Source organism: Sminthopsis crassicaudata, chromosome 2 (genome assembly GCF_048593235.1).
Source record: "Sminthopsis crassicaudata isolate SCR6 chromosome 2, ASM4859323v1, whole genome shotgun sequence".
Lineage (NCBI taxonomy): Eukaryota > Metazoa > Chordata > Mammalia > Dasyuromorphia > Dasyuridae > Sminthopsis > Sminthopsis crassicaudata.
The window spans coordinates 257,341,214-257,366,581 of NC_133618.1; the positions used below are offsets into that span (position 1 = coordinate 257,341,214).

At 40.1% G+C, this 25,368-nt stretch overlaps 1 protein-coding gene across 1 annotated transcript; it reads right to left on the reverse strand.

The window, feature by feature from the left end:
- Positions 1-337: 337 nt before the first annotated feature.
- ANAPC2 (anaphase promoting complex subunit 2) lies at positions 338-25,307 on the reverse strand. The gene is given in 15 exon segments (XM_074289024.1): positions 338-1,437; positions 2,129-2,367; positions 3,093-3,222; positions 4,839-5,042; positions 5,260-5,335; positions 7,027-7,168; positions 8,928-9,109; positions 10,081-10,198; positions 11,699-11,818; positions 16,019-16,193; positions 22,017-22,149; positions 24,007-24,482; positions 24,484-24,564; positions 24,566-24,640; positions 25,059-25,307. Coding segments are annotated over 15 exon segments (2,481 nt in total). The 5' UTR covers positions 25,176-25,307; the 3' UTR covers positions 338-1,224.
- Between the last annotated feature and the right edge of the window lie 61 nt (positions 25,308-25,368).

A 25,368-nucleotide genomic window follows, 5' to 3' on the forward strand; every position in this document is an offset into this window, starting at 1 on the left:
TAAAAAAATAAAAGAGCAATAAAAAGTTGTTTAAAAATAAGATATATATATTTAAAAATAAGATAATATTTGGTCTAGAGGTGTTGCAATATATAAATAAATGACTGCTGAATAAAAAGCAAAAGGAATCAATAATTTTTTGCTGCTTTTAAAATACTATGTATCGCTGCATTTATGGAGTTTCTTTATAAACTCATTTTATGATATTCTTAGGTTCATGTAAAAGTAGTTTTCTGCCTTACAGGACAACAAAGCCAGACTGATTGACTTTGTCCTACCGCATAAGCCCTTACCTGGAGCTTGAAATCACTGAAATCATCACAACCACAAGGCAGAATCTGGAATAAGCTGTTTAATACTAAACATTTTATGTGGGAATTAAAAACTCCCTTACAGTATATACAACAATCTTCCCCTGGGGATGAATCCCTTTATACTATGACCTACAAAGGCCTAGTTCTATTGAGAAGCCCCCACTCTTCAATTGGTAGGGTATAACTACCTGTGAGAAGATAACAAGTGGGAGAGATGGAGGTGCATCAGGGGGACACAATTTCTTAATTCCTAGACATCCTCCTAAAAAACCTTTAAGTACTAAAAGTAATGAAATTATGACTTCAGTGCTATGAGACAGGGATAAATTATTTCTTTGCCCCATACCTCAGAAGTTCTTCCCAGTGACCTAATATCATAAGAATACGTCTGGCCCACTCAGGACATCATTTGATCATGACCTAAACCCTGTTCCCAGGGATTAAAGTCTGGCCCAGGTATGAAAGAAGGCTGGAATATGAAGATGAGGTGGGGAAGAAGGAAATGACTAGTACTAGATATGGTTTCTCCATCAATATGATTTCTATCACTGGTGTTCCTTTCCACACTGTCCCAGATCAAAAACCACCACAGAAAAGAAAGAAATGATTAAAAAGTCAATTTGCCTTTAATAAGCAACAAAGAGTACTGAATTAATTTTGGGAATAGTAGAAAAGGAATGAATGTGAGGTGGCAAAAGAGGAATGGGGGAGGGAATAACACACATGCTCTTTGTCCTTGTCATTATGGAAAACAGAAAAGCCCATGGAGAGAGCCTGACTTGGCCAGATCCCACTCTCACAGGCAGTCCTAGGGTGACCCTGAGCTCTGGTCAGTCTGCAGCACACCTCTCAACATGACCCCACAGGCCCCTCAAGTCCCAAGATGATAAGGTGGAAGACCTGCCTCTTGTCAACTGCAGCTCTTGGGTAGGCGGTAGACACCTCCAGAGTATATGAGCTGTTGGTCTCGAACTTTCTTCTGTAAAAAGCCTTGCAATTCCTGCAGATCTATCTCAGTCACCACTGGGCCCGTCATCACAAACATTTTAAGCATGCTATGGATGCGCTCCAGAGACAAGCTCTCCAAGTTGGTCAGCATAGCCTGAATATATGTCCAGAATAGCTACAGAACAAAGAAACCAAGAGAATGAGTCAAGATGCATCCAACCGCCTTTCCCCCATTCCTAATCTGCCTAGAGTTCAGTAGACCAATGTGGGAGATGAGGTACAATCACAATGATTCTGCTACCATCCAAACAATCTCCTCCCATCTGTGCTTCTAGTTCCTTCTTGGCAAATTATAATAATATCCCTCCCTTCCCATCTCCCCAGGCTAACATGATTTGAAGGGCTAGCTGAGAGGCAAATTCCTCATAGCCCCTAAGCTGAGCATCCCATCTTCTGTAAGATAATTGCTTCCCATGGACTAGGCCATCTCTGGAAATCTCCAGGAGGTCTCCTTCTTAATGAAGAGTCCTCTAAGAATTAGATAAGAGGAGGTATCTGTGGATACACACAAGTGAGTGTTTCAAAAATCAGCCTTTCAGCCAGGTCCAGGGACCAGGAAATAAGGAGAGTCCATATTGTGGACTCATTAAATGCTGAGCTGGAAAGCTTTGAGTTTGATTTGCTCAGTTTAGAGATACAAGGGCTTCCAGGAAGGAGTCACCATTGTTTTGATGCATTCTCAATCCGATCCCCTCTGGCCCAGCCAGAAGTGGGCCCAGCTCAACTCCTGCCCCACCTCCCATGGGGACCTGGACCCTGGAAAGTTCCCTTCCCCACTGCCTGGAGGAGTAGGACCAGGGACTGACCTGCAGCTCCTCTTCCTTCTGGTCAGCCTGTGAGGCCATGGCTGAGTCACCCTCCTCGTCGCTGTCCAGGAGCACCACCTTGTCTGCCCGGTCCCTAGGCTGCTCTTCCTCTATCACTGAGAAAGTGCCTGGAGGTTCCTCACGCAACACCCCCTGCTGCAGCCACAGAGCCATCTTGCGCCGCAAAGAGGCCACTGGAACTTTCAGCACCTCACTCAACTCCTCCAAGGACCAGCTGCCTGGGGTCAAATGGAGGAATGAGATGGAGAGGGGTAGGAGGACATCTGTGTTATTGTGGACCTGGGTCCAAGACAGACAATGGTCAAACCAATCCCCTGCGTGATCTGACCAGTACTGTACTGCCCATTTCAGATATGTCTTTGCCTAGGGCGTTCACTCCAGGATAAAGAAGTGAGGAGTTTCATAACCAAACTTGAACTCTGCCTTTAAGAGAATGTCTATTAACTAAGGCAGAAAGGGCTAAGCCCCAGTGATCACTCTTTCTTTGAAGGAATCCCAGAAATCTAACAGGAACCCAGTCACCCTCCCCCAGCAAAACAGTCTTGGCATGTGATGCCAGAAGCCAAAAGGCAGGAGGAAAAGATGACAAAAAGCTGGGCTGGATGCAAGAATGTAATTGTTCAATTTTCACTCAACTTCTTGCTACCCTATACCAATCAAGGACATTCCAGAACCCAGAGCAGAAAGTTTTTGTTAACATAACTGATAGTATGAATGCTCCACTCAGAGTAAAAGCTGCTTGGTGTTTAGTGAGGAAATAAACCCAGAAAATGAGCCTGAGAATTGAGTATCAAAAGTCCCCAAGTAGGATTATTAGTTCAGCCAGCTTAAAAGAACCATGAACTCCCAGGTCATCCACATAGTCCCCTCACCCAGAGAATGCAAGGCAACATCCATACTGCAGTACTAAGTTAAGGAATGAACAAGACAGGAAGAATCTTACTTTTGCTTTGAAAATGCAACAGGACAGCAGCATGTACTGGAGACACCGACAAAGAAAGGGTACGATCAGCCAGCTCCACGTCTAGAGTCACCAGGCCCAAGTGGTGCTTCCAGCTCAGGGTCCTCATAGCCTGAGTGGAGACAGAAGAATCAGCAGAGGGTCCAGAAATTACTTGGTCTGTTTGGAGAAGAGTCTTGCAAGTGGTCCCTCAATCTCACTCTGGTGCTTCTGCAATATGGCCCTTATATTTCTGTGACCATTATCAGTACCCTTTCTATTTAATCTGGAGTATTAGGAAAGGGATTGTCTATGGTTCTTCTTCTAAAATTTAACAGTGTGCAGTTAAACCACCAGGAACCCAAATATTAGAAGAAATTGAAGAAACAATGGTAAATACTCAGAATGTTCTAAATCAGAGACCAAATATATATGAAAAAATCACCAGGCATAGATGGCATCACAAAACATTTGAAGGAACTCAAGGATGAAACTTATGAACCATTGGCTAAAACATGTAACCTGTCATTATAAATGGCTAGTGCACCCAAGGGTAGAAGTACTGTTGGCATGCTCCTCAGGTCCCCTAGAAACCAGAAACTAGTGAATGGTAAAATCAAGAAAGGACAGACTCAACTGGACACTAAGACAACACAGCCTATGTGATAAAAATCAAAGAAGTCCCACCTAATTCTTCTATTCTATGAGAGGAAAAAAGAAAGTATTTAAGCAAGGAAAAACCTTTGACAAGGTACCGCACCAAATTAAAATTATGAGATTAAACATTTTCTAAAGTTACAAAGCATTAACATGGACTTGTTGGCTAAGTGCTGAATTACTATAATTAGAAGATGCTCCCTCCTTTAAAGATTATCATCGAATTTAAAGTCAGAAGAAATCCAAAAGATCATCTACCTCTAAAGTCCCTCTTTTGACAAATAAGGAAACTAAAGCTCACAGGTGACAAAGTAGCAAAACTGGAATATGAACAATATGCAAGATCAAAGACAACTTCATTCAGCCTTGAATGCTACATTGGGATGAGATAAGCTGCAAATATAGACACTGCAAGTTCTATTAGAATGCTAAACTGTATGAAATATGGGATTAACTGTTTCTTTCCAAGGGAAAGTTTTCAGAGTTTTTAAGCATAAGGTTAATGGACTGAACAGAGTTGATACTCAAGGTATATTAAAATAATGGGAAGAGAAAACAATTTGTAGCAATGACAAAGTAAAATTAATGATAGGAACTAAAAGAAAAATATTATTTAATAGAATTCTTAATCACAATAGCTTACTCACATTAAATATTTAATGCAGATAGTTCTGGGTTTAATTTTTGTTTGGCTGATTATCAAACACTTAATTTATAATCGTTGTGTAAACCATACCGTGAAAATAGCATGAATTACTTTGTTTTGAAAGCTCATCTATGGGAAACAAAACTTTAAAACATGATTCACATGCATAGTTGAATCAGAGAGACCACAAGAAATATTGGGTAGAGGTCAGATCTGACAGAATAGGACTGACTGTTGGTGATATTTCTTAAGCTCTAATTTATTTAGAAGTCCCTGCAACTCACCCAAGAATTTCCTACCAGTCAAGCCACTCACAGATTTCACTACCATATTCTGGAATGATCTGACACTAAAATAATCCCTTACTTACAAAATAATGTATATAAATGAGGAAAAGAGGGAACTCTCCCCTCCCAGTTCCCTTACATGTCGGGGGGGGCTGGTACCTTCAGCTTCTCATATCTCTTGGAATAGGCTTCCATTGCCTCTTTGATCTGTTCTGGGAGCTCCAGCTTCTCCTCCTTGAGGGTTGGCCAAAACTCACTAGACAGGATGACAGCAATAAGGCTGAATGGGGGTCGCTCTTCCTCAGGGAGCCTCTCCTCCTCATCACGGATGTTGGCATTGATGCGCCGAGAGTCTGCCATGTCCTGGAGTGAAGTGGAGGACAGAGGCCAGATCATGTCTGGAGGGCCTGGGGTGGGTTCAGGAGTCAGGCTGCATCCAGAATTAGGGAGGGAAGATGATTAACAAAGATGGGGAAGGCATCTTTCAGATGAGAGTAGCCCATTGGGTTTCTGAGTATGGAAACTGAGATGCACTCTGCATGACTTGGAGAGAGAACTTCCTCCCCAGAGGGACACTAACCTTCAACATGACCTCACAGTAGTGCATCTGGGCCTCACCAAAACGGAGCTTCAGCAATTCCACATTGCGGATTTCCCTGGAAATAAAAAGACAGCTATATCAGGGCTGGGGAACAAGATCTTCCATGTGCCAGGGAAGGGATGTCTAAATCTGACAGTTCACAAAGTGTATGGCTTAAGGTTATGGCTTTCTTTCTTAACATCAAAGAGACCTAAACAAGCTAACTACCCCCGAGGAAGAAGTGAGAGGATGTAATAAATTTCCAAAATTGGACTCTGATAACCAGACAGAACCCTTAAGGGGAACATTTTATTTTGGGGACTCTCCATGCATTTTTCCTTTTTCCTATCTCTACTCTCATCTCCATCCCCCACCCATTAAAAAACTAATTATAAACTCATAATTTAGAGATGCAAGGTACCTTAGAAACCACCCACTCCAACTCCTATATTTTAAAGTTGAAGGAATTAAAGACTGGTGGGATAGGTAAATTGCCTAAAGTAAACAGCTAGCAAACTGCTAGTGGGATGCGTATCGAAGTCCTCTCACTCTAACTGGAGACTTCTCTCTGCTCTACTATACCACAAGGCCTCATGAATCTTCCCTGAGACCTTGAACTAACCGGGAAGTTGGAGCTCAGGACAACTGAGAAGTTCTGAAAGGTTGTTGTGAAATATGAAATATTTCCTAGAGATCGTATGGATCAAAATCTCTGAGGATTCCAAATTGTCTCATTGCCTAGGAATCCCTGAGACCAACAATCCAGGCCTGCCAAGAAAAGAGACCCTCCATTAATGGCAGTGAGTATCCTGACTTCTTCTCATCCCCCTCCTGTGGGCATTAGGGAACCCTGCTCCAAGCTGAAAAGGGCTCCTTTCCTAAAAGTGAATGCTAATTCACGGTTATACACATATAAAATTCACAGTAATACACAAAAGCTACAGAGACTTCTCCTACGGAATTGCCAATCTTATTGTCCAAGAGGAAATATTTATAACATTTATGGTATTTATAGCAGCATCTTTTGTAATAACAAAGAAATGTATACAAAGAGGGAGTCTATCATTTGAAGAACAACTGAATAAATTCTAGTAAAAATACTGTACCAAATGGAATGGGCTATGATAAATATGAAAAATTCACAAAAACTTGGAGATTTCTATGTAATGATGCAGAGCAAAGTAAGCACAGTCAGAAGACCAATTTACAAGATGACTGCGAAAATGAAAATAACATCAACATACTTCACCCTCTGATCAATGTAGTAACCAGTTATGATTTCAAAAGACTGACAGTGAATCATGCCTCCTACCTCTTGGCAGAGATGCACTGGACCAGAAGTACAGAATGAAGTATACATTTTAAAACATAACCCACATATATTCCTTTGTTTTACTTAACCATATCTATTAATTACAAGGGCAATTTGGATCATCACTAGGAAGTGCCTGTGATACAGATAAAGGAAAAGCCTCAAATATGTACATAAAACCCTATTTCTAGGCAGTTACCCCTACAGACAAGTTCCTTGAAACAAGGAAGGGAGTCACAGCTTTTCTTTGCTAGTAATAGTTTCACTGAACAGAGTAGACTGTGCCCTACAAATAAATGCAAAATGGACAGTACTGCTCACCTGATAATCCCTTTCCTAATCTCTGAGGGACTCACTTAGGTCAGAAGAAAATCAGATCTCTTCTTCAAAGATATTGTGCCTTGGATACCAGAGTACAATGCAGCAAAGACTCCTCTCCTTAAAAACCGACTTACCTCTCAGCACTGTAATTGAACTGATGGAGAAGGCGGTCAGCAAGTAGTGTTCGGTATTCATTAATAAAGAGATCTTTGCTGCCATAAATACTAACCAACAGACTGATGATGTCTGAGGAGCGACGTTTTGAGCTTGACTTTCCTAGAGACATAGGCAACAAAGTCAGAACATTAGGGAGAAGTTCTAGATCCACTGTCAGAGACAGGAATGTGCAGCTGGCAGAAGAGGGACCCCAGGGCACATGAGCCTACCCTGGCTTTCTCAAGCCCCAAGGGAGTAAAGCCATTATGCATTTCAGCACCAGATGATTCCCTGAAAATCATCCTCATTATACCAGACCTATGGTCCCCAACCAGTTGATCAGGGTCTAACAACAGACTTAAAAGACTTACCAAACAGATCATCAAACCAGCTGTTGCTATCATCACATTCTCCTCCCCAGCTATGACTGGTGGCAGCAATCTCTTGGTGACTTGAGCACTTTACTGCCAGCACTGCCACTCTTCCACATTAAAGACTTTACCACAACCCCTGACTCCAACCCCACCAGTGATCTTAAGACTTCTGGGTAAATGAAAGTAGTTAAGGCCTCTTGAGAAAAAGTCTAGGAATACCTACCCTAGACACCATTCCTGTCAAAAGAGTGGGAAGAGAGAAGGATCAGTCTTGTAGGATGCTAGAGAAATAAAGGGTGAAAGGAATGCTATGTGTCTGTGTGTAAGGAGAGGAGGGTGGGACAGGGGATCTGAAACTATCACAAAGATAGATCAGAGTCATCTGCTCACAGGGCTTCCCTGCTGATAAAAAGCAATACTACTGATTCATTCAGGCTGCCTGCAAAGGGAGGCAGAAGAGAAAACCCAATAAGACTTAAGAGCAGGGCCAGGGAGGGAATGAAGGAAGGTAGGAGTGAAAAGACAGCTATTGGAGACTCATGGGAGACAACTGGGGTGAACTACAGTGGGAAGAAGAGCAAGCAAGGTAGGAAGTGAGAACTGTGTGTTTAGTCCCCAAAGAGTGCTTTTTTATGCCGGTTTTTCTGTGCCTAGAGAACAAGTATGAAGTTTGTTTAGCTGCTGCTCTTAGGAAGGGAGCAGGCAGAAATCCAGAGGGAGATATGCCAAGCCAATATATTCCTCTCCTTTTATTGGAGTAGCAGCAGGATATATGAAATGAGAGGGTACAGAGCAGAGAACCTGAGATGAGGAAATACGCAGCCCCTGCCTCAGAGGTTGTGTGCACTTCAACAGGATAAGTTAACTGCATGTCTGAGTTCCACAGACAGTTTTTTAAAGCCAAGGCTTCCTTTCTGGCCTCCAGTGGCACCTGTGTATCTGTCTAATACTATGTATATAATAAAGAGATGACAGGTTCCAGACCAAACAAATAAGCCAGAAATAGGTTCATTATCTATTATGAATAACTTGGCTCCTGAGCTCAATATTCACCCAACTGGGAAATCACAAGTTCATATCTGACAAAAATCCCCAATTAAAACTTGACCATCCATAAAAAGAAAACCATTCCCATCCCATTCCTGGCTTCCTCAAAGAGGTCCACTGGGGTTTACTAATGATGGAGCTGGTTCCTTAAACCTCATTTTGCATCCCAGTCTTGCTCATGTGCCTTCACTATAGTTTACCTCTACTGACAACCCAAGGTATCCCAAAGCTATCTATCCCTTTTTGGGACACTAAAGTAAGGATCACCCCACAAACTTAGCTTCAAGATTCTCAGCAAAGAAATGAGACCAATGAAAAACCAGGACCAATGGGGAAGGAAGGGGGAACTAAGTCTAAATATATACACGGCCAGATCTTCAATGCTGCCCTTCCCACCAGCACAAACCCCCAAAAGCCCATGGCAGACTAGGGAGCTACCCTAGTGAGAGCCATCTAACCTGGATCTGCATCCACTGGGTCTGGCACCCAGTCTTCCGGCTCACAGATGTCATCATCACTCTCCTGGCCATTTTCCAGCGTCACCGGGTCAGCCTTGGAGAGCTCGTGAGCCAAGTCCCCAGAACCCTCAGCATCACCAGTCAGCCCAGCTACAATCTGCCTCACAGTGTCTTCCCGTGTCCTGTCAGGGTGAGACCATGTGTGGTCATGACACGGGGCCAAACCATCAGCTCCCAGCCCTGGAGATCCCTACATGGTCACAGCCATTATAATAAATAATCCTGATCTAGCGCTAAGAGAATTAGAAATGATACCCTTTTTGCTAAGATAGAAACCATATCTTATTGGATGTAAATGCTTATACATGTAAATCTATAAAGGAAATTAACTGACAGAAAACAGGGAGGCAAACAAGATGATATCTTGAAGAGCATCGGTATAAACAAAGGGGAAAAATAGCAGGAAATGAAACTTCTAAGTATATATAGAGAACTATGGGTTTACAAGGAGTTAACCAAGCAGGTGGAGAACAAATTGAGGAGTTGACTTAATATGGATACTTTATAGAAAGACTAGTGAAGGATATCATGTGAGGGATTCCTGACCACTAGGAAGATCAAATGGAGTTGGGATAGCTGTGCACAGGATAGGCCTGAGCTCAGGGCTTGTTCCTGGGGCAGAACATCTTGCTTCTTCATTACTCAGTCTAAAAGGGGATAAAAGTATATAGATCTGGTTTTAATTATTGGGCTGGGACAAAATAGAAGTAGGAAAATAAGCCAGACCTCCCCAAGTAGGGAAAAGTGCTAAGTTGGGGAAAGGGAACGAGAATCCAAACCCAAGGAAATCTTTCAAGGAGCCTTCTCTCTTAAGCAACCCTCTGTTACTACATTAGACAACTGTAATATCCTATGTCCCCCCAGGTAATTTGTCCTCAGAAACTTCTCACAGGACAATAAAAATTTCTTGCCTTCTAAAGAGCTGTCTTGTACATGACATTATCAATAGCTCAGTAAAGAAAAGTATGAATGAATGATTGATAATTAAGGGCTGAAGTCTCTGAGGGGGTGAAAGACAAAATCAGTGAGACTGAAGTGGGCATGGGAGGTGGGGAAAAAAATGGGTATCTTATTTTCTGTTATTCTCTCTCACCTCAGATATCGTCGTATAGGTTCACAAGCCACTTCCAGGATGACCATGGAGGAGTCCAACTCCCGAAGGGCTTTAATGGCTGAGATATAGAGGGTGATGATATCTGATGTATTTACCCCTGAAATAGAAGACAGCAGAAGAACAACAGTTGAAATACCTCAAGGATACCCATATCAGATTTAAGAAGCATGTTAGAGAAGTAAGCTCTCTGGAAATTGAACTATGGAAATACAGGTGGCCAGGGTACTCAAGCAAACAAGGGATTGGAGAAATTTTGCCCCTTCCTAAAAAGTATTTGTTTAAAACTCCTTGTGATGTTCTCAATTCTTCAATCAGCATTTCGGAGAAATAACATTTAACATTCACTTTCCTTTCCACTCCCAAGATGTTTGGTCTGACTTTGTTCCCTGCTCTATTCTGCATGTGAAATAAGAAAGACTAGGTATATCCACTCTATCCAGATTCCTGAACCATGTTCCTACTGCAAAGCTCTTCTGCGTAGTATCAAGTGGCATTAATGACTCCATTTTGCTTTTATTCACCATTTTGTGAAATTGTTTCAAAGTTAACCTAAGTTTGGGGAAGTCATAAGATTACTATGCCCTCTGACCCTAAAAATCACCTGAGTTAAAAAATGTCACAAAATGACCCCTTTTCCTTCTCTCCTCAAGTCTCCTGAATTTCTCCCAATCCCCTCTAGCCAATCTTCACCTTATTGTTTCTAGATCTCTTCCTCCAATAAGAATCAAAATGGCTTAACTATTTTGTCCTGTTTTTCATTCCCTTCAAATTGTATGTTAACTGGGCAAAAACCTAGGTTCTTGGCTACCAAAAGCTCTGAAACTGGTTTTGTTTTGCAACCATGTGCACATGTACTGCTAAATAAATCACTTATCAGGGCAGCTAGGTGGCACAGCGGATAGAGCACCAGCCTTGAATTCAGGAGGACGCGAGTTCAAATCTGATCTCAGACACTTAACACTTCCTAGGTGTGTGACCCTGGGCAAGTCACTTAACCCCAGCCTCAGAGAAATAAATAAATGAATGAATGAATGAATGAATGACTTATCTAGATGATGCCTAATTTTATTATTTAGCTTTAACATCTAACGGTGAGATCTTAACTTTGCAAAGTATCAAGGGTTCCAACTCAAACATGGTCTATTAGGTTGTTTCATTTTTTCAAATGGAGAACAGAAGGTACCTCAGTGTCACAAGGAGAATAATATTTTTTGTTTCTTTTCTATATCCTGAGAGCTATGCTCAAATTCTATTTTAAGTTCAGTTTTCACAAACATGAAAACCAAGACTCAAGAACAGGGGTTCTCAAACTACAGCCTGCGGGCAGGTTAAGACAAATGGCCTGAGGGGCGGAGAGAGAGTGTGAGGTTTTGTTTTTACTATAGTCCGGCCCTCCAACAGTCTGAGGGACAGAGAACTGGCCCCCTATTTAAAAAGTTTGAGGACGACTGCTCAAGAACATGAAAGAAGTAACAATAAAAAGTGATGAACATTAAGGTTTGGAGACTCCATGACAAACAAACTTAATTATCCTACAAAATAAGAGAGAAGCTGGATAGTGAGACCCAGAGAATGATCTTTGATGAACAACACCAACCTGGGTGTAGGAGACGGGTCTCAAGAGCTGCTTTAAGGGAGCTGAGCAATTGCTGTCTCTGGTTGGTCCTTTCCAGGCAGTATTTCAAATCTTCAATAGCTGGTTTAGACTCTGGAAAATCTAGAAATTAGACAAAGAGTGCTATAAAATCTTATCACTGTGAGCTCAAACTAGCATATTAAAAATACCCTACACCTATGCAGATACAACACAAGCTATAAAACATACAAAATTAAAGTGCACATACATGCATTATGCAAAGAACTTTTGCTCTCATCTGAGGTTGCAAGATCAAAAATGAACCCATAGAGGAAAAAACAGGTAGTTTCAACTTCTAACCACTTGAAGAATTCAAATCTAAGAAAAATTTGACTATACAGAAATAGGGAAAGTAGGTCACACAATGAATCCAGATAGCTCAGGAAAATGTTCACTTAACTAATTCAGTAAAGTAAAAAAATTAATCCTTATATCAGCCAGACTAGGAAACCCTTAACCTGAGCAGGGAGAGAATTGGGGTGAGAAAAAAAGATGAATATATACAGCAGTATAGTATAGTCATGAATCCAGTTCAGAACTGGGGAGCAAATCTGTCATCACTTGACTGGTGATGATGGGTACCTAAACACAGAACCTCTACAAACTGGGTTTGGAACACTCCCTGTCCAGAACCTACCACATATGGAAATATGACTTATTCCACCCTAAATCACTAAACCTTCTGAATAACACACAGGGGACAACTCTGATAGCAAGGGCTCCCCATTCTTGGTCCCTATCTGGAATGGAGTTTGGGGGCCTCTTTACCCTAGGACTTATGTCACCTGAGAGATATCTACTCAGCTCTAAATAATCATCAAGAATGCAAACACCAAGCTGCTCAGCCATGACCAAATGGCACTAAATTTAAGTCTGACTAGACCCCTAGGGACCCAAATATCAAATCCAACTCAGACGCTCAAGTCCAACCAGCTTGCTAACTCAATCCTTTCCTTCTCCAGTGTCTGAAGAGAGACATGTCATTATAAAATCCTAGAAAGCATGAAACTCAGTAAAATGGTACTTCCCTCAAACTAAGGTTAGTAAATGCCTTCTTCCTCCTGATCCTCCTTCTCCCCCAATCCTTATCATTAGAATTGCTGTCTACAAAAGCAAAAACAAAAAACATAAAGGCCTTTTACTCTGCAACCACTCATTGTCTTTTTAGCTCCAACATGCTCACCCCTACTTTTCTATTGTGCCCTCTTTGGGAAGCTCATAGTATTATGATTATTATGGTAATATATGGCATATATGTGTATATATAATACATAAAATACTATGATGATTATTAGGATAAAAATTCCTTTTATCCTAAACCTCTTCCTCTCACACTCATCTTGCATTTAGAAAAATCTGTCTCTTCCCTTCACACCTTTGACTAAACAGCTGATGAGTTCAACCGTTCAATCATGTGATCTATAACCCTTACAATTTGCCAAGAATCAACTGTGAATCAAATCCATCCTCTATCATCTGTACTCACAATCATACTGTGGAATACTTCTGGAGAAAATCACACCATCGTAATGCCTGATGCTGCATAGAAATCCTTTCATTCTTTCCTAAAATCATAGTCCTTGTGGTAACTCTTCCAATCTTTCTCTTTTTTCCTCAAGCTCTATGTGATTCCTTCCCTCACTAGAAAATCCTGACTGACTTCTACTGAACAAAACAGAGGTTATTCTTCATCAAGAATGTCTCTTCCTTTAAGATTCAGTTCATGGTTCATCTTCTACATGAAGCCTTCTTGATTCCTTCAACTATTAGTAGTCTCCTTCCCAAATTACCCTGTACTTATCTGATTTGTATAGCTTTTTAAAAATATTTTTAATATTTATGCCATATATAATTTTATTTGCAGCTAAACCAGCATATGAATAAGAGGGTTAGGATTAGAGTCAGAAAGATCTGACTTCAAATCTTGCCTCAGACATTTACTAACAGTGTGACCCTGGGCAAATCACTTTATCACTGTCTGCTTCAGTTCCCTCATTTGTAAAAGGAGAAAATAATAGCATCTTCTTCTCAGGATGTTTTGAGAATAAAGAAAGATATTTTTAAAGAATTTTGCAATTGCTAGCTATTAGAATTACTACCTCCCAGAGTTGTTATGATGATCAAATGAGAATAACAAATGTAAAGAATTTAATTTGTTGAGTGGATACCCATCAGTTGGGAATGGCTGAATAAGTTAAGGTATATGAATGAAATGGAGTATTATTGTTCTACAACAAACTATCCACCAGGATGACTTCAGAAAATGGCCTGGAGGGACTTAATGATGCTAAATGAAGTGAGTAGAACCAAGAGAACATTATATACAGCAACAATATGATTATGTGGCTCTTTTCAACCTCAAGGTGAATCAGACCAGTTCCAATGGGCTTGTGATGAAAAGATCTATCCATACCCTGAGAGAAGACTATGTGGGCTGAGTGTAGATTTCAACTTATTATTTTCACCTTTGTTCTTGTTATTGATGTTTGCTAGCTTGTGTTTTTCTGTTTCTTTTTTCCCCTTTTTGATCTGATTTTTCTCGTGCAGCGTGGAAAATGTGGAAATATGTTTAGAAGAATTGAACATGTTTAACCAATATTGTATTACTTCCTGCATAGGGTAAGGGAGGAGGTAAGGAGAGAGAGGAAAAAAATTTGGAACACAAGGTTTTGCAAAGATGAATGTTGAAAACTATCTTTGTATGTATTTGGAAAAAATAAAAAGCTATTATTATAAAAAAAAATTAGTTTGTGTTTGGCATGTAGTAAAAGTCTGGAACATTTATATAATAAGCACTATGTAAATGCTAGTTATGATTATATTAGATACTATCATTGTTCTTGTTATTAAATTTTGCCCTTTCCCCCACTAGTCAGGATCGTTTCAACCTTGCATTTGTATCCTTAGCACCTCACAACATTCTTGGCACCTAGTAGATTTACTGATTGAATAATTGATAAGCTCCTTCTTCTTCCCTCTTCTATACCTTTAAAACCTACTACATCTTATCTTATTCTCTTCTTTTCTCTAATCTCTGAGAAAGAAATTGTCTTTCTTCATGTCAAGCCCAATACTAGGGCCAATATTTTAACATCTTTTTCTCCTTTTAGATCCACCTAATCCAACTCAATCATCTGGTCCCTTAATGCCACCTGTTCTGAGAGCTGGTCCTATCAATCATTCTTTTTTCCCCTTTCACTTTCAGTTTCTCTTCACTCGCTGGCTTGATATTTAAGAACATATCCAGGTCTCCCATATCTTTAAAAATCCTTCATTAGATTTTACTGTCCCCTTAAGCATTCATGCTATATCTCTTCTCCCTTTTAGCATTAAACTCCCAGAATTAGTTAATTTATATTTAGTGTTTCCATTTCCTCGTCTCCCACTCATTTACCAGTAATTTACCACCACTTAATTAAAATTATTTTCTCCAAGATTACACGTGATTTCTTAATTATTAAATTTGCCTGTGGTGGCTAGACAATACAATAGATAGAATACCAGCCCTGGAGACAGGAGGACCCAAGTTCAAATCCAGCCTCAGACACTTAATACTTCCTAGCTATATGACTCTGGGTAAGCCATTTAACCCCAATTGTCTTGCAAAACAAAACAAAACAAAAAAAACCTTATTAAATCTGCCCTTAAAAAAAACTAAATTAAAATTTTTTCAATAAGCTCTATTTTTTTTTCCTCCTTCCCACTTCTCATCAACTGGGAAAAGAAAAGATAAACAAAGTCCTTGTAACAAATAATCATGGCCAAGTGAAACAAATTCTTAAATGGATGTGTCAAAAAATATGTTTCTTCATCTTGAGTCCTTAACAGGAGATAAGAGGGGACATGCTTCATCATCAGTCTTCTTTCTACCCTCATCCTACCTGACACAGTGTGCAACTTTTAACACTGAATCACTCCCTATTCCAGAATATTTTCTCTTCCCTTGGTGACTCTAACAGCATTCTTCTCATTTTCCTCTTTCTTGACTGACTTTGCCAGGTCATCCTCTATCTCTTACCTCTAACTATGGGAATCCTTCAAAGATGTATAGTGAGACAGTGATTTATATTCTCTTTCTAACCAAAAAGTTCTAGTAACTCCCCCTCAACCTTGAGGATAAAACAACCTTCTCAATCTGGCATCTAAAACCATCAATGATCTGGTTCATCTTTACATCCTATGTTCCAGTATTATAGTGAAATTTTTTTGGATTTTGTATCCCGAGCTCCTTGTACATAGTAGGCACTTAGTAAATACTTACTGAATTGAACTGATGCTTACCTCGGATGATGCTGAAGAGCTCCTCAATTCGCATACTGGCATAGATTCGGTAAAAAAACCTCTGTACATGACAGCGCCAGCGTCTCAGGGTACTACTGGCTTCAGGGACTGTAGGACCTATAGGGTTATCCTGTAGGAACACCTTGCTGAGCCAGCCAATTACCTTCTCTATCCACTGTCAAAAGAAAACAGAAAGAAGGTTTAATCTACTGCCCTAGTTAACAAGTTTCATCAACCTGTAATGCAATATTAGAAACTAAAATTCTTTGCTGATTGATCTTAGGAGATATCTAATGTATAATGATAACTTATTTTTATGTAACATTTAACAATTGATAAAATGAATGTTTATGTATAACTTTCAAGGTCTAAGACCAAAACACTGGCCAGATTAATAGCCCACAATACAATTTCTTTTGTTTTTGCTTTTTTGTCCTTTTTTTGGCCACAGCTGTAAGCTTTATTCTGAATTTCTATTCTCATAGGACAACTCACAAACCTTGCTGACTCACTACACATTTAAGCTAGCTACTTTCAACTAGGTTTCCACTTTAGCAAAGTAATCCTATTATATCTCCCTAATTGGTTCCCTATCATGCTGATTACAATCGTTGTTGTTTCAGTCTTTTTCTTTTTTCTTCAAATCTCTCATGCCAATTCCAACTCTCATTCTTTCTGATGAAAATCTCCACTTATATTTTGTTGGGGGAAAAAAATAATAATTAATTTGTTGGGAGTTCCCTTTTTTTCATCCCATTTCCTTCTGACATTCTCTTTCCCTCCCTCCCCCATCCCCCACTATCTACTTCTCTATTCTAGTATCTGATGATGGGGCCATTTCAAAGACTAACATTTATCCATAATCCTATTCCCTCCTGTCTTCACCATCAGACTGCCTTCATCACCAAATCCACTTTCTAATCTTCAGTCTCTTCCTATCTATTAGCACTTTTTTCCCTGTCTATAACTCCAAATCTCCCCTACCCTTTGGGAGAAAAAAAATACATTTTTTTAAAAAATGCAGTAAAAAGACCAGAAAGCCAGAAAGAACAGATAAACAAGACAGCTTTGAAAACTTAAGTTACAGGCTGAATTTATCATATATTTAAAAAGAAAAACAAGTAATACCTATTATGCCTGTAGTTTTTGGTACAATCTTCTTTCTGTACTACTATGTATGTGGAAATGTCCATTTTTATTTGGGGTTTATTAAATTCAAAAGAAAAATAAATTAAAAATTAAAAAACCTTCAATTGATCATACCATGCCTATTCTATATTTTTCTTTCCCTTCTTGGCTTAACTCCTTGAAAAAAAAAAAATTATCTATAATCAGGAATTTGCCTCCTCTAACTCGAAAATCCTTTGCAATCTGGCTTCCAACTTCAGTATTCAACTGAAACAACTCTCCAAGGTTACGAATATTTCTGAATTGACAAATATAAAGAACTGTTCTCAATTCTTATCCTTCTTGACCTCTCTTCAGTATCTGATAATGTTGTTCAACAACAGTATCTGGCATGAAAAAAATGAAGAAGGAACCATGAGAAGTTAGTATGGAAACCAAAAGAGCAGTTTGGGTTTCCATACTAACTTCTCACGATTCCTTCTTCAAATGTATTATGCCCAATAAATATAAGTATTCCACAAAATTCTAAAAATAGTCTTTTTTTTTTTTTAATCTTTACATTCTCCCTTGCTAAACACATCAGCTACTTGGGGATTTAATTATCTATGAAGATAATTCCCAGATCTATTTGTGTAATCCTAGTCTTTCCTGGTCATGCATCACAACTTGCCTGTTAAGACACTTTGATCTGAATATTCCCCAGATATCTCAAACTCAACAACTTAACATCTCAAATCCAAAATAGAACTCCTTAAATTCACTCTCAAACCTCTCCTCTGAATTTCCTTATTATTGTCAAGAGCAACACTATTCTTTAATCATTCACATTCAAAGGTTTAGCATCATTATTGGCTTTTCTCTTCTTCATCCTACTTATCCAATTAGCTTATTAATCCTGTAATTTCTTTCTCTTCTATACCTCTTAAACATGTCTACTTTCTATTCAAACAGCTATTACTTTGGTAGAAGATTTCCATCACCTTTCTCACTTTGTCTAATGCAAAATCCTTCTAATTTGTCTTTCTGCCTCCCTTCTTCCTTATTCTATCCAATCTATTCTCTTCAACAGTGGTGGGGAATCTTTTTTCTGCAAAGGGCCATTTAGATAGTTATAACATTATTCGAGGGTCATACAAAATTATAAACTTAAAAATTCAAACTGTGGGATGTTATCATATCTAGCTTTCAACTCATCATCGCCTGCAGTTGACTTGGCAGGGCCTGACCAATTGATTTTGTGGGCCTTATGGGTTTCTCACCCCTATTCTACCACAGTCTTTTTTTCCCTAAAGTACAGATATGACTATGTCTGTCTGTCTTTCAACTTCTCTGTCTCCATTACACACACACTCCATTCCACTTATTAATTTCTTTGACTCTTAGAATTCCTGGCATTTCTCTAAAATTCAGCCAAAATGTTATCTCTTCTGGGGGAGCCTTTCCTGGTCCCCCTAGCTCCTCAGGTTATTGCCTCTAACATCATATTCCATGCACTCTACATTTATTCTGTATTTTCTTTTCTTCTGTTGATTATATCCAATTTATCCTGTCTGTTGCTTGTCGCTTCTATTAGATTATGAATTCCTTGAGGGCAAGGACTGTTTTGGCCTTTTTTTGCATCCATATTACTTAGCACAGTATCTAATACATAGTAGATGTTTAATAAATACTTGCTGACTTGACTTGACTTATACATGCTGTCCTTACCTCAACAGAATACAAGATTCTTGATAGCAGGGATTATTATTTTTTTCTTGGTATTCCCAGTGTTTAAGCACAATCCCTGACACATATGATTAATAACACAAATGTTTAATAAATATTTGCTAATTGGCTGATATTCTAGCTCTGACAGTACCAGAGACAATGCATAAAATGAATTTAAAAGTTATGTACAGGGGCAGGTAGGTTAATGCACCAGCCCTGAAGTCAGGAGAACCTGAGTTCAAATCTGGTCTCAGATACTTAACATATCCTGGCTGTGTGACCCTGGGCAAGTCACTTAAGCCCAATTGCTTCAGAAAAAAAAAAAAAAAAAAAAAAAAAAAAGTTATGGACAGATACGCACTTGCATGTATTCATTATACATCTATAAGATGAATTGTGAACATAATATTATGATTGGCTTGCTAACAGATGTACCAAAAAATATACCTTTCAAATGATTATTCTCATTTATTCAGAGAAGTCCCCTTAATGATTATTTCAAAAATGTTGCCAGTGATCAAATAATTTCTAGAAATACTCCTTTCAAAATCTCTTCTTAGTCTTGGCACATTCTTCTGAATAGCCTTAATGAAGGAAAAATCTTTATCCTTTGGGAATAGATTGGGTTTTTAGTGAAATCAAAGTCATTGAAAGACTTCTATGATGATTAGAGTGAGTGTAATAGGCAATGCAATTTTGAACTAAAAATTGTTACTACAAATAAGTCCTTCAATTAGATTTATAAAACACTAAATGCATACTTTGTATAGTGCACTGTATTAGGAATCAAGAAAATACAAAGTTTAAATCAAACACAGAGCTTATCTATGAGTTCTACTCCAATAGTTGTTTTTTTTTTCATTTTAGCTGATAAATTGTTTCCTCAAGAATTTCCAAAAGAGGAATTTCAAAAATGTTTTGAGCAATAGCTTTATGTTGAATAGTTTTCCAAGGACAAAATTTGTTTGGAGATACGGAGTTGTCTTATCTGTTAAGAGAATGTTATGTATTTCCTACTCTTTATTATTACTTCCTTTCTCCCCCTTCTCTTTTAATTATGCTATAGTCTTATTAGTGGTACTCGAGACTAAAAAAATTGCTAAGCATTGTTTTAGATTCTTTAGGTTCTTTAGGTAGTTGTTATTCAGTCATGTCCAACTTTTTGTAGCTCCATAAGGAGTTTTCTTAGCAAAGATACTGAAGTGATTTGCCATTTCCTTCTCCAGCATATTTAAGATTAGGAAACTGAGGCAAAAAAGAGTAAGTGACTTATTTTTCCCAGGGTCATAGAGCTACTGAGGCCAGAGTTGAACTCAGATCTTCCTGCCTCCAGACCTGTTCCACCTGGTCACTCCCTTTGGATAATAAAAAATGGTTTTTGTTTCCTGGGGATTGGAGTGAGCCATTAGTTTTTCTTTTCAATGTCCAAGCTGTATGACAGTGAAAGGTAGGACAAGCCAGGAGTTTGTCCATGGTATACAATGTACAACCAATAGGAGGCTCTATCACACCTTTTAGAGATCATTTAGAGATCATTTATGATCTTTAGGCTAAATGTCTTTATCAGTAAAATGAAAAGGTTAGATTTGATCTCCAGAGTACCTTTCAGCTCTAAATCCCATAAATGATTTCTTCTTTTTTGGCAAAAGTGAGAAAACATAGATCCAGACTCAGAAACTTAGATCCTAAATAGTGGCATAGGACAAGTAAGCATTTAGAATCTATTTGTGGAATTGCTGACAGAGAAACTTCCCCTATCTAGGACTCACAAATGTTTTGTTTTTGAGTAACCCAAGACTCACTAAAGTCCAGATCCGTGCAGGAGCAAAAAAGAAACAAAGTTTCTTCTGCATTTGAGGTATTAACAACCAAGATTAGAATACTTGTGGCTAAAAACAAAGTGGCAACATATCAATATACAGATAATCCATTTTTGTTTCATTCTGGTAAATCTTATTTTATCCTAGACCAAGAGTAAGCCACCTAATGAAATTAACATTTAACCTTAGCTTAAGAAAATAATACCTTAGCTTAGGCTGGCTTAATATTAATATTAAAAAGGTATTTCCTAGTTTTTAAAGTATAAAGGCTTTTACTGGAAAACAGGGATTGTGTCATGTTTCAAGTTCTTAGCAATCCAAGTTTTCTTCCCCCTTACTTGGGAAGAAGGACTGGCTATTCTTATTTCACTAGAAATGTAATTTTATACTCCATATTAAAACTTGGCTATCTCCTCCTTCACCCCCATCTCAGATGAAGAGGTTGTCCTTTTCTTTGCCAAGTCAACATCTCTACAAGCACCTTCGATCCTATTCTATTCCATTCTCTCAAAGAGCCTCGTCCTTCTATCATTTCCATTCTCACTTATCTTCATCTCCCTAGCTAATTACTTCTTCCCTACTGCCTACAAACATGTTCATATCTCCTTTAGCCTTCAAAAACTCTCATTTGAATCAACCACCTCTCTCCCCTTCTCAGCTAGGAATATTGAGAGCCATGTATATCCCCATTTCTTTTCCTCCAACTAGGTCCTAAACCTTCTGAAGGCTAACTTTCAACCTCATCATTAAACTAAAACTGCTCCCTCCAAAGCTACCAATGATCTCTGAATTATCAAATATGATGACCTTTTTTCAATTCTTATCCTTCTTTGCTTCTCTGCAGCTTTTGACACTGTTGATCATACCCTTTACTGGAAACCCTCTCCTTTATAGAAAGATAATAAGTTTCTGTCTGACTATCCCCCTTTCACTCTACTTTATTAGATTTTCATCAGGGTCACTATTGTTCCTTCCTACCTTTGCATATGAGTTCCTTGAAGAAAGAAATTATGTTTTTGCATTCTTTGTATCTTCAGCATTTTACAGCGTCTAGCACATAGCAAGTACTTTATAAGTTTATTAAATGACTGAATGATTAACATCATCACATTCATAAGAGCTTCTGTGAAGCCTAGACTACAGCTAATAATGCATTCTTGGACAAGAACCATTAAGGAACAACAAAAACCCTCCTAAAGCTGTTCAACTACAAGATAAACAAAAAGATTATCTGTATATTCTACCACTCTAAATTTATATTTTGGTCCAATTTTTAATTAACTCTCTCCTACTTGTTAAAATTGTGCTCCCTAAAGAAATATAAAGTCACAAAGAGAGCTTACCTCCTGAAATTCATTCAAGAAAGATCTTTCATATTCTCCCCGACATCGACGTTCCATCCTTTCCTCAATCATCCGGTGCAAGATAGTTGTAACTGCATCAGCACTGACTCTCTCCAACAAGTTTAGCCTGTGCCTGAAGGGAAGCCAGTGTTCAAAAATCTTATCCCAAGCCTTTGGAAGCAAGGGATGCAAGGAAAGAGATTCAGAAAGTATCAAATGTGAGACCACAAATGAGAAGTTAAGTCCCTCAAACAGGACCTGGACTTAAATCCAGACAGAGTAAGTTGACAGCCTCTGTATGCTCTTTTCTCTACCCCAAAATGATTAAGCCATCCTCATCCTCCAGCAAAAAATTAATTACCATTAGATCCACCATTTTAGTTTCTGCTCACTATTAATAGAATGGTCACTATTAAAATAAATACTTTAAATCTGGAAAAGTAAGAGAAGTAAGTTCCCAAGGTTCACCAATAACCCTACAAAACAGGGTTCTGACAGAATTAGATGAAGACTAAATTTTAAGCGATAAAGTCCAAGAAAAACACTGCAATGGGAGTTTCTAGGCAATTAGCAGGTTGGAAGTAGCTAAAAGTGAGGAGAGAGGCACAGAAGAGGTGGTTTACTTCTGCAGAAGGCCTTGCCCTCAAGGATGATAAAGGATCAGAAAATCTCTGAGCTTTCTTAACTTTGAATGATGAAGCCACACAGGTCTGACCACCAGGTGTCCCCACAGATAAGTCAACAGAGAAGTAAACATGACTCCAATGTATGCATTGGCAATTCTGGGCAAACTATCCAGGGGCAGCTAGATGGCACAGTGGATAGAGCACCAGCCCTGAATTCAGGAGGACCCGAGTTCAAATCTAGTCTCAGACACTTAACACTTCCTACTTGTGTGACCCTGGGCAAGTCACTTAACCCAGCCTCAGGGAAAAAAAAAAAGATAACTATCCAACTTGCTCTTTCCTACCACTGAAAAAATTTGTAAAAATTCTGCTTAAAGATATAATTGTGGTGATTCTCAAATATGATTAACTTTTGTGATTTTTTAATACAGATCTAAACTGTAGTGACAAATGCACTCGTAAAAACAATCAACCACATATTTTGTGTTTATCTTGCTCTTCCCACCAGCCTTGTATGGCCCAGAAGGGAGTCCCTCAGAGAACCACACTTAGAGACTAACTTTGGATATAATTAGTATAACTACAGTAAAAATCTGTGGACTAAAAAACTTCCAAGTCTGTTCAGGGGCACATTTACTTAAAGCAGTTTTTTCAATACAAAAAAAATTTCAGCATACAAGAACTTTGATAATCCACTTGGATTTCATCAAAATAAAATCTACTCCATGAAAATCAACAGGAACCCTAAAGGTCAAACTAGAAATACGTATTGCTGAAAAGCAAAATTCTTTCCCCAAAACTCTTTACTATCTCTTAATTACTTCTAGAGAATGCTAGTAATGTTGGATATGAAAATAAAAAGCCATACACTAATCATCTCTTTCACAATACAGGCCACCTAGTCCCATCACTAACCATAATATGGATTATATCTGTAATGTTGCTAATAAGCAGTCATCAATCATTCACTTGAAACTCTCCAATGACGGGGAACACAAGACAAATCACTTTTATAACCTATTTTCTACTGAATGCAATTCAAGTCCAGGAACAGGTAAAGAGATGAAAACATGGTAACAGAATCAATGCCTAACTGTGAACTAATGATTCTATTTTTTAGCACTTTACATTTTTTGATGCATTCCCTGCAATTAGGAATAAGGAAAGTAAGATCCTCCTCTACTAGCCAGAAGTCATGGATTTCCTCTCCTCCAGCTTCGTTAGATCCTGCCTGACATGAGGGAAGTGACTTGGCTAAGAAGTATTTATTGTAGGGTGATGAGTTAGACTAGAAGGGATCTGACCGCTTCATTGCACGGCAGCCCCTCCGCCCAGTGTCCTGCGGCTCTGCTGAGATCACTTACAGTATCTCACTAAGCTGCTGGAACTGCTCCAGAGCCACAGAGCACCAGCACAGCTCCCTGGCGCTGCTGCAGCCGCCGCACTCCTGGGCCTCTGGAGACGCGCTCTCCTCCGAGTCTCCCGGCTCCAGCTCCGGCTCGCTCATGCCGCTTTCACTCATCCCTTCGTCCCCTTTCTTTCTTTTCTGTTGGTGCATGTAGATTTTAAATGTTCGCCCATAGAATTGTTGGATCATCTCCTGAAAGGTCTTTGTGGTGGAAAAGAACAAGATGGCTCTAAACATGGTGTAGACTTTCTCCCGAAGACCCTGAGAGCCAGTGCCCAGCAACAGGCCCATCTGCGTCCACTTTTCCAGCAGATCCAAGCTGTTGAGGTAGGGGTCCAGCCGACACTTGAGCAGGCCAAAGGCTTCCAGGAGGAGCAGGACGCACTGGGGCTCTTCGGCAGTGTTCTCATACTGCGCAATGGAGTTCCAAAAACTCCGGGGCGATGTTGGACTGCAGGTCCGTCTGCAGCACTTCTGTGAACCACTCCTCCAGGACCGAGTGAAGCTCGTAGCAATTTCAGCACCTCCACAGCGGCCTGGAGCTCCTCTTCCTTCAGACCCGCCTCGCTCCGCTCGGCCCTGGAAGCCGCCTGCGGAGCACAGAACCCATGAGAACCGGGCCAAGAACGGCCAGAAAAAAGGAGGCGCCTCCCTCGGCACCTCTAACCCAAAGGGGCGAAGGAGCTCTAGGGTCAGCCGAGGAGGGAGGCTGCTGAGAGTCAGCACGTGGGAGGAGGGGAGTTAAGGGGAGAAAAACAAGGGGTGGAGCCTAAGTCACCCTTGGGGATCTTGGAGGCGGGAGGGACAGGACTAAAGGCAGCCAGGGCTGAGAAGAGGGCTGGGGCCGGAAGGGGGTGGGGCTGAGGGCAGGAGGAATGAGAAAAGGAAGGGGGATAAGGATATAAGAAGGGGGATGGGTTTGGGAGCTGAAGGCCGAGATGGGCCGAGGGCTGGGAGGGGAAGATGGGCCCGGGTAGCCGAGCCCGCCCGCCAGAGGGTGGCCCTCACCAGCCCCAGCGCGGCGGGCGGCACCAGCCCCGTGCTCACGGTACTCCAAGCCACTGACAGCTCCGCCCCTGGAGCCCCGCAAGCTGCACTCTCCACCATGGCCGCCACCGTCGCCATTTGCGCTGTCAGGCTTGGAACTCGCTCCCGCCCCGGTTCCGGTTCCGGCTCCGGCTCCGGCTCCGGCTCCGGCTCCGGCTCCAGCTCCGACTCCCACTCCGGCACCAGCTGCACCTCCTGGCTCCCGCTATTTCAGAGGCTCGGATCTTGGTCCCGGCGCGCGCCGCGATGACGCCAGACGGCAACCCGTGAC